The sequence below is a fragment of the Myxocyprinus asiaticus genome, chromosome 7 (assembly GCF_019703515.2).
Source record: "Myxocyprinus asiaticus isolate MX2 ecotype Aquarium Trade chromosome 7, UBuf_Myxa_2, whole genome shotgun sequence".
In the NCBI taxonomy this organism is placed as follows: Eukaryota; Metazoa; Chordata; class Actinopteri; order Cypriniformes; family Catostomidae; genus Myxocyprinus; species Myxocyprinus asiaticus.
The window spans coordinates 27697671-27715133 of NC_059350.1; the positions used below are offsets into that span (position 1 = coordinate 27697671).

The 17463-nt window shown below is 39.4% G+C and overlaps 1 protein-coding gene across 5 annotated transcripts; it reads right to left on the bottom strand.

Annotated features, from left to right (window-relative positions):
- Positions 1 to 1661: 1661 nt before the first annotated feature.
- timmdc1 (translocase of inner mitochondrial membrane domain containing 1) lies at positions 1662 to 16348 on the bottom strand. Of its 5 annotated transcripts, none has more exons than XM_051702547.1 (9): positions 16244 to 16348; positions 7492 to 7737; positions 7022 to 7187; positions 6666 to 6754; positions 5922 to 6110; positions 4325 to 4392; positions 4056 to 4134; positions 2492 to 2602; positions 1662 to 2373 (listed from the first exon to the last, which is right to left on the bottom strand). In XM_051702547.1, exons 2-9 carry the CDS (start codon positions 7728 to 7730, stop codon positions 2229 to 2231), a joined length of 1086 nt encoding a protein of 361 aa, XP_051558507.1. In that variant the 5' UTR covers positions 7731 to 7737; positions 16244 to 16348; the 3' UTR covers positions 1662 to 2228. The 5 variants fall into 5 exon arrangements, with proteins under 5 accessions (XP_051558507.1, XP_051558509.1, XP_051558508.1 ...); XM_051702549.1 differs by having other exon boundaries at positions 7492 to 7734; positions 16244 to 16341; XM_051702548.1 differs by lacking the exon at positions 16244 to 16348 and adding an exon at positions 8457 to 8772 and having other exon boundaries at positions 7492 to 7734.
- Positions 16349 to 17463: the final 1115 nt, after the last annotated feature.

Genomic DNA, 17463 nt, shown 5'->3' on the forward strand with positions numbered 1-17463 from the left:
AATCGCAGCCTTTTGTGATTTAATAAGAGCATTTAAGCCATATAAATGTACAGCATACAAATAACCACTGCTTATCTGGAGGTGTGAAGCTGTTGTCAAAAATATCCATCCATCCACCTTCTATAGCCGCTTGTCCTATGCAGGGTCGCGGGTAGTGCTGGAGCCTATCCCAGCTGTCTCAGGACGAAGGCCGTCAAAAACATACATACTCAAATTGCCTCATTCGGCTTTTCCCCAAAATAAAAGCTCAGTTTAACTAGATGCATGAAATTGAAGAAATTGTGACAGAAATATACTACTGTGTAGTAAAATTTAATATTCAATGTAATAAAGTTGTACTGAATAAAATTCATCAATGTTTTCATTAAAACTATAATGCTCTGCTGTGCAGCACTGTATTTGAAAAAACAAAAAAAACAAACAAAAAAAAAAAACAACTCCAATCTTGTGTTTTGGATGTGCTGTGAGGATCCGTATAGAAGCACTTCAATTTGATAAAAATAATGTAATAGTATGTTCAAAATTAATTTTGTTTTTCATTTGATTACAGTTCTATGAATTCATTTAATTAGAAAAAATAAAATGGAAAACACATTTTGGGAAAAAAGAAACTGGGATTTGGGACTAAAAACGATTTAATAGGATGTATGTGTTGGGGATGTTATCACTGAAATGATTCGGCTTGACTAGAGTAGTGTGCTCACAATTTATAAAGACCAATTTTTGCTTTTTTCACTTTGTTCATTCAATTTAGTTTCATTTTTGTTAGTTTTCAATCTATGATTGTTGGTTTTTATTTTTTTCCTGTGTTTCAGGTTTGGGATATTTAGATATGTTCAATGCTGTTACATTTAAGGCAGTTAACACATTTTCCTGATTTTACACCATTTCTTTCTATGTGATTTCTCAATATTGATCTGAATAACTAATTTTTAATGAAGGAGAATTTTAAAGGGGTCAAATAATATACTGTAGATTAAAAACTGAAACTAAGGATAATTTGTGGTCTTTTTATTACATTTTATATTTTGGAGCAATAAAGATGTATTATAGTTTTAATTTAACTAATAAATAAAATACAAATATTTTTTTAATATAACACTGCATTTCAAGTCTCTATATGAACATCTGCTGGCATCATAAATTCCTTCTAATATCCACATGAATGTGTAACTGCACTACATTAACTCCAGGTATTAGAATATATAAGAATATATAAGAATTCCAGGTATATTATTAAGTTGCTGGCCACTCATATCATATAACCATCACATCTGTTATTAAGCCTGATCAGTTATTATGTTTCCTTCAGGAACAATATGGGATCCTAGATGTTGTGAGGTGATAATCAAAAGCTTTTTCCTGTGTCAAATTTAGTTGCATATTTCATAAACATGATTTATAATATTTAAACTTCTTTACACTTTTCACAGCCCCCTATACTCTACTTTGACTGCAGTTCTTGTTGCCCAAAAGTTAACTGGTGTTTTACTTCTGCATTTAAAACATGGATTATATGCATACTGTATGATGGAGATGAAGTGCAGACACTCTTAGATACCATCACATTTTGTTAACAGAAGAGATTCTCTCTAACCCAGCAGCTGACAAGCTCAGTGCACCATCTCTGACAAACACAAAGGCACACACACACGCACAGATTTATCTCGAATAATATTTAATCTCATACCTCAGCTGTGTAGAATAAATAACATTTGTTAACTGCTCAGAGACAAAGAAAATCCTCTATTTCCGGTGCACTTCTTGGCACTAGTATGGTCTAATCGTCAATTATAGAAACCTACAGAAACACTTAACCATGTTATGTTAGTTGTAAATGCATGCAATCCCCTTATACCAATTGGTTTATTTTTTCTTATTGCGTCATGAAGATGTACTAAAATTTGTATTTGAAAATAATTATCACAGAGATGATGATAAATTTACACAAATACTGCAAGCAGGTCTATGAGAGTTACAATTTTCAGCAAAGTGTTTTAATTTACAGGCTTAAATAACTTTGGGCAAGTTCAGCCAACAAAAATATTCTGAGAATTCAGAGTTCAGAAGCAGTTTTTGGGCACCTGTGTCCAGGGGCGCAACTACCCATTTTTGACAATGTATGCAACACTTACAATAGTGCCCCTCTCTCACCTTCCATTGCATACACTGCATATAGGGTTTATGCACCTCTGCCAGTGTCCAATAACACTTTCAAGTCTGTGAAGTCACTTGTTGTCAGAGCCCTGTGCTCCTTTCTCGTTCCTATGTTGATTAAGCAGCTCTTCTATTCGTTGAAGGTCAATATCAGCATCCTGATCTTGCCCACGGATTTCTCCGATGAGGTCATCTGTAAGCTTTAGCCGAGCATTCCTGCAATGGAGACATGAGTTCAATTATCTGTTCAAAGGAGTAAATGAGCAAATAAATTCTCTCATATAAGCGTGTAATTTTTGCAAAAAAAAGACTCTTTTCTCCTAGTGGAACAAACCATTCAGTCACTCTCAGCTCATGTAACTCCTTCCTTTCTCGTCGCCTCTTGTCACATAAGGTCTCGCCCCCAAGCTTCTGCAGACCCATGATTAAAACTCCAGCTGGCAGCCTGTGATGACATCACATATCAATTAAATGCAAAGTTCAATTAAGCAATATTACTTGAGAAAGAGTGCCATTGTACTAAAAGGTACACTAAATTTTTTGAATTTGTCATCTCGGACTTACACTGACACCTAGGGATGTGGATGCAGCATCATTCGAGCACAATAGATTTTAGTTACCAATGTCATTGTAGAATTTCACTATTTGCAGTCAGCCATAATTTATTTAATCCATGAGTAAAAGTGTCCAATAACAGGGTGGTTATAGAGATTAAGCGAGTAGTATTCAGCTGGTCGTGTAATCACAACATAGCAGCCCTCTCCATGTAGATTAAAACAGCGTTTTTTTTATCCCCTTTTCTCCCAATTTGGAATGCCCAATTCCCACTACTTAGTAGGTCCTCGTGGTGGCGCGGTTACTCACCTCAATCCGGGTGGCGGAGGACAAGTATCAGAGACAGTCAATCCACGCATCTTATCACGTGGCTCATTGTGAATGACACCGCGGAGACTACGGCATGTGGAGACTCATGCTACTCTCCGCGATCCACGCACAATTTACCACGCGCCCCACTGAGAGCGAGAACCGCTAAACACGACTACGAGGAGGTTACCCCATGTGACTCTTCCCTCCTTAGCAACCGGGCCAATTTGGTTCCTTAGGAGACCTGGCTGGAGTCACTCAGCACACCCTGGATTCGAACTCACAACTCCAGGGGTGGTAGTCAGCGTCAATACTCACTGAGCTACCCAGGCCCCCTTAAAACAGCTTTTATAAGGCAACTGATATGACTGGAGTCTTCATCTCTTGTGAGTGCTCAGGATTACAATTCATATATTCAAACTTTTTAAATTAGATTTTTTTTATTTTATTTTTTACTGAGTGCACCTTTAATATCAGCATGGCTTTGACTCAGCTGTTGATATTCAGCACAACATTACAATTGCAAGTGTGATATTGCTTTTAAACAGTTCTATAAACAGTAAGTTAATATTGAGTAACTGACATTTCAGACAAAATATGGCCAGCTATTTTGTTCATTTTTGCTCTGCCAATGAAAACTATTTCAAAAGAAACAAAGCACCATCAAGTATCACCACCAATTAGATTTCTATGTAGCAACCACAGACAGGCCACGTCCACATTAATCTGTTTAAATATGAAAACTTTGTTTTCAGTTTTCTAACTTGTTTTCCAAAGTATGCGACTACGGTGAGTGTTTTTAGTTCAGTGATGGTTCAGTGTGGCTGAGAGCCATAAACGAAGCAAAATGAATGCGTTTTCAACAAAATCTATTAGTGTGGACATGGCCACAGTCACACGTTCCAATGGTGTTACAGGATATGAAATATCAGCACTATTAGAATGCCGCTTGTCCAAACAAATTAGTACACACACACACACACACACACACACACAGAAAAGTCATCTCTTTCTCTCCCCCATGTTCCACTCACCCCAATGCACCTCCTATGGCTGTACCAGCCAGCAGCCCTCTAAATCCCAGATTCAGCCGGAACACTCCTCCTGTGACAGCTAAACACGAACAAATGGAATTACTGTCATCTCCTGACTATAAATCTCATCTTAGTAGTATGGCTACAATTAAAAGGATTTTAGGTACACACACATTTACAGTTAGACTTAAGTACTATCACAATTCTCAGGAATCTGGTACAGTGAGCAGAAAAAAGAGAGGAAGAGTTCGCAAACTAGGGAAACTCACCACCTGCTGTGGCGAAATGGCTCAGATCATTTTTGTCTCTGTACACTGTCAGGCCTGTACTTACAGTGCTGTAAAAAAGAGAGACCAATTTGCAAAGTTTTTCATATTTTCTGAAACTAACTTAACTGCTCTGCAGCAACAAATGCTTTAAAAAACACCACCTCTCCAATTTAATTCTGAAGTGACTATGTTTTCAAATGCAGAGCTCATTCCTGGAACTGCAATGATCCAGTTCCAGTTTGTAAACCTATGCTTTTTAACTCTCAAAAGACCCGAACGTAGAGATTATGTATTTTCTTTTATCCTCCTCAAATGTGTTTTTAGAAAGCCACTGATTATAAAAACCTTGATTTTTAAAGCTCTGTTTTGGGGTGAATTTTGTGTGACTTCTGAAAACAATGGCAGTTTATGGAAAAATCTTGCTTTTTAGCACATTTAGCTTTGAGCTGACTATTGCGTGACTTTTAGTAAGCTGTGACATTGAACATGCATTTTCCCCCACCAAAATGGTTGTTGTCGGTATGTTTTGTTTTTTTATTATACAGTGCATTAAGAAAGTATTAAGACCCCTTCATTTTTTTTGTTTTTACATTTTGTTATGTTGCAGCCTTATGTTAAAATGCTTTAAATATTTTTTTTTCCCACATCAATCTACACTCCATACCACATAATGGCAAAACAAAAAACAGATTTTTTATAACTTTGCAAATTTATTAAAAAGAAAAAAAACTGAAATATCACAATGACAAGCCATTAGACCCTTTGCTATGACACTTGAAATTTAGCTCAGGTGCATCCCATTTCTCTGGATCATCTTAGTGATGATTCTGCACTTTGATTGGAGTCCGCCTGTGGCAAATTCAATTGATTGGACATGATTTGGAAAGGCACACACCTGTCTATATAAGGTCTCACAGCTGAAAATGCAGAGCTCAGAGACAGGATTGTGTCGAGGCACAGATCTGGGGAAGGCTACAAAAATGTTTTTGCTGCATTGAAGGTTCCCAAGAGCACAGTGGCCTCCATAATTCTTAAATTGAAGAAGTTTGGAACAACCAGTACTCTTCCTAGTGCTGGCCGCCTGGCCAAACTGATCAATCGGGGGAGAACGGCCTTGGTAAGAGAGGTGACCAAGAACGTCACTCTGGTTGAACTCCAGAGATCATGTGTGGAGATGGGAGAAACTTGCAGAAGGACAACCATCACTGCAACACTCCACCCATCTGGGCTTTATGGCAGAGTGGCCAGATGGAAGCCTCTCCTCAGTGCAAGACACATAAAAAAGCACCTAAATGACTCTCAGACTGTGAGAAACAAGATTATCTGGTCTGATGAAACAAAGATTGAACTGTTTGGTCTCAATTCCAAATGTCATGTCTGGAGGAAACCATGCACCGCTCATCACCTGTGCAATACCATCCCAACAGTGAAGCACGGTGGTAGCATCATGCTGTGGGGGTGTTTTTCAGCAGCAGGGACTGCAGGACTGGTCAGGGTTGAAGGAAAGCAAGCAAGCAAGCAAGCAAAAATACAGAGATATTCTTAATGAAAACCTGGTCCAGAGCACTCAGGACATCAGACTGTGCCAAAGGTTTACCTTCCAACAGGACAATGGCCCCAAGCACACAGCCAAGACAACGCAAAAGTGGCTTGGGGACAACTCTGTGAATGTCCTTGAGTGGCCCAGCCAGAGCCCGGACTTGAACCCAATCGAACATCTCTGGAGAGACCTGAAAATGGCTGTCCACTGACGGTCCCTATCCAGCCTGACAGAGCTTGAGAGGATCTGCAGAGAAGTATGGCAGAAAATTCCCAAATCCAGGTGTGCAAAATTGTAGCATGATACCCAAAAAGACTTGAGGCTGTAATCGCTGCCAAAGGTGCTTCAACTAAGTACCGAGTTAAAGGCCTGAATACTTATATCAATGTGATATTTAAGTTTTTTTCTTTTTAATAAATTTGCAATGTTATCAAAAATCTGTTTTATGATTTGTCAATATGAGGTATGGAGTGTAGATTGATGTGAAAAAAATAATTTAAAGCATTTTAGCATAAGGCTGCAACATAAAATGTGAGAGAAACTGAATACTTTCTGAATGCACTGTATAAATACAGTTTATATATATATATAGTTCTTGTTTAATTGCTGTAAACAAATGTTACAGTTATTCTATGCTGGTTCTCTGAGGGTTAGTTTTCTTGTTTTTAATTTACCGGTATTTAGATTTTTAACATTAAATCATAACATAAAATATGCAATACAAATCAAAAAGCAATTTTATATTGTCAAACATTTAATGCTCTTATTAAAACTCATCATGTCTCTAGAATCTTAACTCACTTGAACAAGGTTACAAATGCTGCTACTCTCCAGCTCCACCTCCAGCCAAAGCGCACAAAACCTCGAATAGCTGCATTATGAGCGGAGCGCTGTTGGAACAAAACACCCACACAAATCAAAACATCACTGTGCGTTCATTTATAATATAATGTATTCTTCAGCTACACAAAATGCTAAATAAAAATCAAAGGAGTATCAGTAATACAAGCCTCAACAAAATGTCTCACAGTGCATAAGCATATCAGTGTATTAATCGGAAATGAGAGCAGTCGAATGTGTGAATTAAACGTGACTCACAACATAAATTATGCATGCAAACAGATAAATATTCTTTCACACTCTGTCCTTTGTCTCACCACTGCATCCACTCTGTTTTGGTAAATTTCAGCCTGGCTGAGCTGGATGAATCTCTCCCGGGCATGTCTGGCTCCAGGTAGGCCTCCATAGACCATCCCCAGCATGGCTGCAGCAATGCCACTCTTTACTATACTTCTTAACTCCTCCGAGTACATCTGACCATCACTGTGCAGAAAGCAGAGCAGAAACAGAGATAAGATAATGTGCCATGCTCACATTACCAGATTATTAAACATTGCTTCCTACAGTTCCTTTGATATTGTGCATACAAACATTGTGGTTATCATATGTCTAGGCTTGGTCCAATGGGGATAAATCTATTTCACATTTATTAAACTTTACTTATAAATAGTAAAGGACTGTCTACCCTTATGGTTCAATAAAAATGGCAGAAAAAACTTATCATAACACTGTATTGATGGACATAGTGAAACTAATGGACACTTATGGACACATCGGTGAAACTAACCCCCTGAAGAAAATATCTTTGATGCGGTCCCATCCTGTGTCAGGGAACTCTGGCTTGCCTATGTGCTGTGGCAAGGAACTGATGCTGGTTTGTATGGAGGCACTTTCAGCTGCATGTACACAAGGAAGAGTGAACCCAAAGAGACCACTGAGCAGTCCAGGATGTGACCTCATGAGCCTTTCTGCATCTGTCCCTCTATATGTGGTTGATAAACCCTGCTGCCTTGCAGTATGCATCATCAGGCTGCTAAATCAATGACAGAAACACATGGCCAGAGGAATGAGAATGTTTTTTATGCACTTTAATCCCCACTGGCATGCATGCCCTGTGGTTAGAGGGCAGGGGAGATTTATGGAGACAGGCTGGATTTGAACACCTAAAGCAACACAGCTGTCAGAGTATCTGGAATCAGAGAGGAGTAAAAAGTCTGTATTCAGGACATTATAGCGCCTAACTTTGTAAACAGTTGGAGAGAAAAAAAGTTCGAAAAGCTGCTAGAATCAGATCAAATTATCAACAAAGGCGATATGTACAAAAAAAGACCATCTTAACTAACCAAACGGTAGCTACTAACGAGGTGGGAGAAACTGCTAACCACTGAGGAGATCAACTCAACCATCTAAGTAGTAGAGTACACTATAGTACTGAGTACAATTCAATTCAACACTCTAAACAAGCACTGACTTAATTGTATTGTATCAAGTAAGCAATTACAGAATTCTATTGAACATTCTATACTATACTAAAATTCTAATTCAACATTCTTAAAGTATTAAGAGTAAATTACACAGTAATTGACGAATGGCATTGCTTGACTATTCTTTATTATTCGTAAGGTGCAAAGCTATGTAAGTTTCCTGACTGCAGATCAGCAAACGGCAGCATGACAATATATTTATAGAAGCGAAAAGAGTATAAAATTAATCGGTTTTGGACTAGCCTTCCTAAAATCAGACAACCCCCACCTGCTTTCATTTGATTCAGTGCTCCTTCAGCGAACATCACAATGTCAACAAGTTCACTTTATTTCACAACGACCCACTCTCTCCATCTAGTGGTGGAGGACTACCAACGCATTTATACTGAAACAATATATTTTACAGTTTTGCCACGGTGTTTACATTTATAGATGGAATCAACCTTCAAATAGTGATGGGCGCTTCGAAACACTGCTTCATGAAGCTTTGAAACTTTTACGAATCATTTGTTTCGAACCAATGCTTCGGAGCGCAACAGGCCAAGTCACGTGATTTTAGCTGTTTCGAAACGTTTCGCGGTTAGACGCTAGGGGGCATCGATACCACAGTGAAATCCAGGATCACTGTTAAATGCAGGCTGTGGCTGATCTCGAGTCAGTTTAGCAATAGTCTCGCGTAGCCAGACATTTGACTTAAACAGGAAAGGTCTGGAGTCTATCGCAGAAAACATTGGCAAAGAACCGCCCATTTAGGCAGGAAAAGCCATCTAACTGACATGTAAAGCGACCAGTCACAGCCGGGTTTGTCATTACGTGAGTTTAGGGGCGGGGTTATCGGAGACTGCTCATACCATAATAAAAGACCGGTGTTATGGATAAACTGGGGATCACGTTAACTGGGGATGTGCGCGTGCATGTGAATAATTTTACTTGCCAGTTCAGCAGATTCGTTCAATGTGAATTGTCAGTGAGTAAAGAAAAGACGTTTTGCACATTAAAAAAATGTTTGTTTCATCGATGTCTGTTCCAATAAATTTGACACAATTTTAAGAGCGATTTTAACGGTTTCAAAGTGTAACATCTGGTTTCCCAAGTTAACGTGGGACATTGGTTTGAATGGGAACTGGTGATTACACTTGTCAAGAGCAGTAAATCGCAAGTGGAATTCTTTTATATACAACACTGAAGCATCATAGGCTGGAATGTCTCAATAATAAGCATATACACTTAAATTATTTCCATTTATAAACAAAAATAATAATAGTTTTGTAAGTTTAACAAAATTATTGTTTTCGAATAGTAGAAAAACCGGTTGGTCTAGTGGCAGCATGATTGTAACCATACAAATAGATCCGGGTTAAATTCCTCAGTAAACATCAGTCAATTTAAGTAAACTGATATAGTAATATCCTTTACTTTTCAAAGGTTCTGTGCATGACAATGTCGTATATTTATGATTACCCATTACACTGCCAAAGGTTGATCTTTCAGAAGTGCAATTTCGTTTTTGTGTGGAGACTGGACAGCATGTACAGAGGCCAAACTGACCAATGATAAATGAAAGCATGAGAAAGTTATTCAAAAACAATGAGTTAGTTTGTTTGGCAAAATCTTAAAGGTGCTATGTGTAAGATTGACAACAAGCGTTCGAAATAGGTACTGCAGTCCAAATTCAGAATATTGGAGAGTTGTCTGCCCCGCCCCAAGACTCGAAGTTCATGCGGGTTGCCAGAATGTTGACACGCAAATTAGCTAACTCAGCATCCGTTTTAAAGAATTTCTAGGCTTTAAGCTGTCTCCATCCTCCAGAGGCATCTCCAATATTTATCCTTGTTTTACTACGCCTCTGGTCATGGTGGTTTTTAGACGGATGGCAAGGCTTTTTAGGTCGGGTGGAATCTGTTATCTCTGATCCAGTTCGTTTGCTGGTTTCCATGGTTGCAGCACGCAGTGTTGTTTGCCTGCAAACTTGTTCGAATCTGGCAACCTGACGGTGTCGAACTAGTACTGGTGTGTGGGCAGTGGACGGGATCACACAGGCCAAAACATAAACATAAATTCCGGCCGGAATGGAAACTTAAAGAGTAGAATATACTGACTGTAGCATTGTTATCGGAGAAGCCAGTATTTCAACTTAGCATGTTTCCTAATTCTTTAATGACACATTATGGTCATTTTATGATTTAGTACAGTAAAAATATTACATATAGCACCTTTATGATCTTAAGATTTTATCTAAAATAAATTGTTAGACAATTTAAAAAAAGCCTGTAAACTATATATAGCATAGTTCATAATTTACTTAACAGTAATTCAACCATACTCAGAAAATTCAGTAGGCTATACTGTGATTATTTACTGTCAGATTCATTTGAAATTTTGAAAGATTTGTTTAAAACAGTATAATAAACTATGTCTGTGTTTTACAAAATAGTTTTCAATAGACCTATTAAAAGTACATCATAACCTGCAGCAAAGATATAATTGCACTTAATGAACCAGAATTTGAACCCGGATCATTGAGTGATGTATCAGCATGACTTACCACTGAACCAGCCCCTCAACTTTAATTACTTGATCACTTTGTTCATTTTCAATGGTAGGATTAAAGTTACTCAAACTATCATGGTTAATTAAGCCATTACTCATTATAAAGAAAATAAACAGCAATTGAAAGTATATTATTGACACACATCAGCCTATGATGCTTCAGTGTTGTATATAAAAGAATTCCACTTGCGATTTACAGCTCTTGACAAGTGTAATCACCAGTTCCCATTCAAATCAATGCCCCACGTCAACATGGGAAACCAGGGGCCTCATGAATAAAACTCTGCTTAGATTTCTTCTTAAAAGTGTGTGTAAGCACAAAAGTCAGATTTTGTGTACGCACAAACAAAATCAGATTTATAAAACCGTACGTATGCCAGAACCTGTACATAGTTCCCTTAATAAATCTCAAAAAAGCGAATGGAAGATCGTGCGTACATGCACGTGATTCATTACCCACCCCGTCTCCTCCCCAAAATCAAAAACCATATACGAAGTGTACAACGCCTGTTTTTACTATGCATATCCTCACAATCAGAATCAGAATGAGCTTTATTGCCAAGTATGCTTACACATACAAGGAGTTTGTCTTGGTGACAGAAGCTTCCAGTGCACAAACAATACAACAACAATAAATAAAAAATAGAATAAAAATAAAAAGTGAATATATATATATATATACGTATGTACAAATACAAATCTGCTATATACAGATGCAAGAGAATGTATGGCAGAAGAGTTAGGATATGTTGGATGAATATAAATAGACTAAGCCATGTATTGCACATAATTATTGCTCAATGGTGCAGTTTTAACTGTTCATGATGGATAGCCTGCAGGAAAAAATTGTTCCTGTGCCTGACGGTTCTGGTGCTCAGTGCTCTGTAGCACTGTCCAGAAGGCAACAGATGAGAAAGGAAGTGGGCTGGGTGAGTGGGGTCCAGAGTGATTTTTCCAACCCTTTTCCTCACTCTGGAAGTGTACAGTTTTTGAAGGGAGGGCAGAGGGCAACCAATAATTCTCTCAGCAGTCCGAACTGTCCTTTTTAGTCATCTGATGTCCGATTTCGTAGCTTAACCAAACCAGACAGTTATTAAAGTGCATAGGAAAGACTCAATGACTGCTGAGTAGAATCAGAAGCACCTGTGGCAGGTTGTACTTCCTCAGCTGGTGAAGGAAGTACAATCTCTGCTAGGCCTTTTTCACAATGGAGTCAATGAGGGTGTCCCATCTCAGGTCCTGTGAGATGGTAGTGCCCAGGAACCTGAATGACTCCACTGCTGCCACAGTGCTGTTTAGGATGGTGAGCAGGGTCAATGTTGGGGTGTTCCTCCTAAAGTTCACTATCATCTCCACTGTTTTGAGCATGTTCAGCTCCAGGTTGTTTTGACTGCACCAGTGAGCCAGCCATTCAGTATACAGACTCATCGTAATCTTGGATGAGGCCGATGACATTAGTGTCATCTGCAAACTTCAGGAGCTTGACAGAGGGGTCCTTGGTGGTGCAGTCATTTGTGTATAGGGAGAAGAGTAGTGGGGAGAGCACACATCCCTGGGGGGCACCAGTGCTGATCATACAGGTGCTGGAAGTGAATTCCCCCAGTCTCACTAGCACATCAGAAAGCTGGTGATCCACTGGCAGATAGATGTGGGAAAAGAGAGTTGGTGTAATTTAGTCCAGAGAATAGCTGGGATGATGATGTTGAAAGCCGAACTGAGGGAGGTGTTGATGTTTGTGTGAAGTGAAGGTCAGAGCGGGTGTGGGGTGAGAGACTGGGCATTTCAAATCTACAGTAAAGCACATTGAAGTCGTCAGCCAGTTGTTGGTTCCCTACAGTGTTGGGGGATGGTCTCTAGAAGTTAGTAATGTCTTTCAGGCCGCTCCACACTGATGCAGGGTCGTTAGCTGAAAACTTGTTTTCAGCTTATCAGAATAGCTTCTTTTACCCACTCTGATTTCCTGCATACAACTACCATATGCATTTCACCATCCAGACACGTGATTACTGCGTTTAACGGTATGAAAAACTGTATTATAAGAGATAAGACTGTAAATGTCACATGTGCCCAAAGGTTAGATGCTGCACCATGGAGAAACATTATTTATTAAGATATGAACTTGTTTTCAAAGAACATATCTTTAATATCCCTTGGCAAAATGTTTTTATCTTTGCAGACATAAATTTAACCTAAGCAATTTTGCTTCTTAGAAAACCTTTTAAATCGTTTTAAGGGTATATTTATTGATAAGTTAAATATTTAGTACTGGAAACAAAACAAAAATTATAAAAATTATTTGTGCAGCATTGTCTGATATCATCGGATTACTAAGATTTTATATTTGACTGGTATTTTATATATATTTATTTTATACAAATTTATTTTTCATAATGTTTTTATTAGACTAGAATGGGGTTTCATTGCGATGAGGGTCGGGATGAAGTGGAGCAGGCAGCACATTATAAGAAATCTTACGTGCATTGCTGTACAATACACATCTCTCCAATGGTCCATTCGACTACTGAATGTGGCCAGCGGTGCCTGTCTTATACTGTCTGTTTTACCAAGCCATTTCACGTCAGTCAGAGTCAAGTGCGCATCGCATTACAGATAATCTTAATTCAAATGCTGTTCTTTTCTCAGTACATGTTTTCTGTTATAGCCTTTGGGAACAGAAAATATCACAAACTAAAAAATCTTCGCTGTCATTTTTAGTTACTGTATGTTCCTGTATGCTCGTTTTGAGGGAAATAACACCGCCCTCGCGGAGAGAGCTCTCGCGGCCGAAGCTAAAGAGGTTAGTTCACTCTCTGTCTCTGTAGCGGATGTAACCCGATCCTTCCGACGGGTGAATATCCACAAAGCCGCGGGCCCAGACGGCATTCCGGGCCGCGTCATCAGAGCGTGCGTGAACCAGCTGGCTGGTGTTTTTACGGACATTTTCAACCTTTCCCTCTCTGTGTCTGTAGTCCTCACATGCTTCAAAACATCCACTATTGTGCCTGTTCCAAAGCAATCAAAAATAACTTGCTTAAATGACTGGCGTCCTGTTGCTCTGACCCCCATCATCAGCAAATGCTTTGAGAGACTAATCAGAGATTACATCTGCTCTGTGCTGCCTCTCTCTCTTGACCCGTTGCAGTTTGCTTACCGCAACAACCGCTCCACTGATGATGCCATTGCATCTACAATACACACTGCTCTCTCCCACCTAGAAAAAAAGAACACTTATGTGAGAATGCTGTTTGTAGACTACAGCTCAGCATTCAACACCATAGTGCCCTCCAAGCTAGATGAGAAACTCTGGGCTCTGGGCTTAAACAGCTCGCTGTGCAGCTGGATCCTGGACTTCCTGTCAAGCAGACGCCAGGTGGTTAGAATAGGCAGCAACATCTCCTCATCACTGGAGCCCCGCAGGGCTGTGTTCTCAGCCCACTACTGTATTCCTTGTACACACATGACTGTGTGGCAACACATAGCTCCAATGCCATCATTAAGTTTGCTGATGACACGACGGTGGTAGGTCTGATCACTGACAATGATGAAACAGCCTACAGAGAGGAGGTGCACACTCTGACACACTGGTGTCAGGAGCACAACCTCTCCCTCAACGTCAGTAAGACAAAGGAGCTTGTGGTGGACTTCAGAAGAAAAGACAGAGAACACAGTCCCATCACCATCAATGGAGCGCCAGTGGAGAGAGTCAGCAGCTTCAAGTTCCTGGGTGTCCACATCACTGAGGAACTCACATGGTCCATCCACACTGAAGTCGTTGTGAAGAAGGCTCATCAGCGCCTCTTCTTCCTGAGACGGCTGAGGAAGTTTGGAATGAACCGCCACATCCTCACACAGTTCTACACCTGCACTGTGGAGAGCATCCTGACTGGCTGCATCTCCGCCTGGTACGGCAATAGCACCGCCCACAACCACAAAGCACTGCAAAGGGTGGTGCGAACTGCCAGACACATCATCGGAGGTGAGCTTCCCTCCCTCCAGGAAATATATACAAGGCAGTGTGTGAAAAAAGCTCGGAGGATCATCAGAGACTCCAGCCACCCGAGCCATGGGCTGTTCTCACTGCTACCATCAGGTAGGCGGTATCGCAGCATCAGGACCCGCACCAGCCGACTCCATGACAGCTTCTTCCCCCAAGCAATCAGACTTCTGAACTCTTGATCTCCCACGATCAAAATACATCAGCACTGCACTTTATTACCCTTACTCTTATATCTCACACCGGACTGTCATAAATTATATTATTATTATTATTATATTATATTCTCTCTTAACAACTGACTATCAACCGACAGCCTGAATGTCAATACAGTACAATACTGTACATTCTATATATACTATATACACTTTTTTATATATTTTTATTTTTTATTTTTATTGAATGTGTATCTATATAGTGCGTATTGTATACTGTACGGTGTATGTTATTATTTGTATATTGTTGAGTGTAATTATGTGTATATCAGATGTTTAAATTGTGCTGTGTTCATTTGATGTTGTTGTAAATTGGTACCGTCTCATCACTGTCACAACTGCTATGTTGATCGGAACTGCACCCAAGAATTTCACACACCATTGCACTTGTGTATATGGCTGTGTGACAATAAAGTGATTTGATTTTGATTTGATTTCCTTCTCTGTTACAGGAAAGTTCTCCTAATGCAGCACATCCAAAACCAGTATTTCCTTTTTACAGCTTATATTTGAATGCCTTTTCAGTTAATTACATACAATTAACATAGCCTACTATTGGCTTGATAGCGATTATTTCTGATTCAAGTGCTTAACTATATACTTTTTTTTTATTCTAAATGTGGTGAATTAAATGAAAATCAGAGTTTATAATCAGTCTGTTCTGTTGTCCAGCTGGAGTCGACAATTTACACACAGCAGTAAGAGAGCTTGCGTGGCGGTGCGCACATTTTGACGTCAAGTTTACTTTTTATAAATCACATCGTGAGCGTGAGAAGCGGCGTACGAACATTTTGTGCGTACCCAACATTTATACATTAGGCCCCAGATGTTACCCTGTAAAACCATTCAAATTCATTAGAACAGACATCGATGAAACAACTCTGTTTAATAATGATACCAACATTTATTATAATGTGCAAAACGTCTTTTCTTTACTCATTGACCATTCACATTGAACGAATCTGCTGAAAAGGCAAGTAAAATTATTCATATGCACGCGCACATCCCCAGTTAAAATGATTCCCAATTGATCCACAACACCGGCAAAGGAAAATAAATAATTTAAATAATGGCACGCGAGTCTCCGCGATTGATTGCACAAAAAACACTTGGGGGAAAAGCGGAAAATTTATAGCGAGTGTAAGAACAGCACATAACCTCATTACAGAGTATATCACAGACATAACTATGTAAACAAACAGAATATACAGCTCTGCTCATGGATATCCGCTTTATTTTCTGCTACGTGCCTCAAACTAAACGCTGAATATCTTTAAAAGAGTTGATGTGACTAACCTGGCAGACTTGGGCAAATTCTATGATTATTTAGTCCTCAAAAGCACTCATTGTATCAACGCGGAACCTTGTGAACTCGACTCATGCTTCCATCCGGACCAGCGCAAACTAAGCTGTCGGAAATCCTGTAGAAGTCAGCCAATTAGGGCCTTGGTCCAAATGGCACCCTCCGCCCTTGTGGTCTTCCTCTAAGTGCAGACCGGTGGGGCACTAGTCAGCAAGTCCATGAGGGGGCATGATTGGTAAAAGTGTGCGTTTGGGCCAGACTTCAATCAGATGACGCATTTTTTACATTATGTTTTTATTTACATGCAGTTTTACAAATTATTATTTAAAAAAAAGTCATGGCATTGATAGAAAGGGTAAAGGAACACACTTTAAACTAACTACTGAATATTTGTTTTTATTTCAAGCAACACACCGACAATAAATCATTAGATAATAAAGAACCCCTGAAAAACAAAGTGCATATATGACTACAGCAACAAATAAACATTATTCAGACACATGGATGGTTACAGCTTAGAACACAGTAAAATGTATAGAAAGAACATACCACCATATATTCGCAAAAATAGTTATAAAATACACACAGCCACACTTCTGCTGGTATAAATAGCACTATTAGACCGAATGTTGCTATATCAATAAATATAAGCAATCTTACAAGCTACAGCCATGTGCATTAAATTATTCTTTCCTGTCTTGATATTTTATTGACTCACAATAATTCTAAAATCCTCTTTGAAACAACAATAACAATAAATTGAATATGAGAAATTCCATACCTCTGGAAAAATTAAATAAAACAAAGCTTTGAACAAGTTCTACACATCAGACTTAAAAGTGATTCTATATACCTATGATAAGCAAGTGATCCGCCGTTGACAATCAGGAAAAAGCTATTATTAAAATACATTTTGAATCCGCAATTGATCATCGCCTTGTCCGCCATGTTTTTTCCTCCAGCGCAGAAATTGGTCTGTCGCAAGGACTGTTGGGTAGCGGACTGCCGTGTGCCCGGAGCAGTGCGGGCTTCGACGAAGACTGCATCGAGGGCGCAAAGGGGGAGCTCGCGAGAACCCTCGCGAGCGCTAAAATCACAAATGGGACACACTACGGACTCGTAGACTTCACAAGCACGCGCAACTGAAGGCCACGAGACCACGAGAAGTGCGCCATTTCGGACAGAGTGTAGATTTGAGTCTGACTGGCAGCTG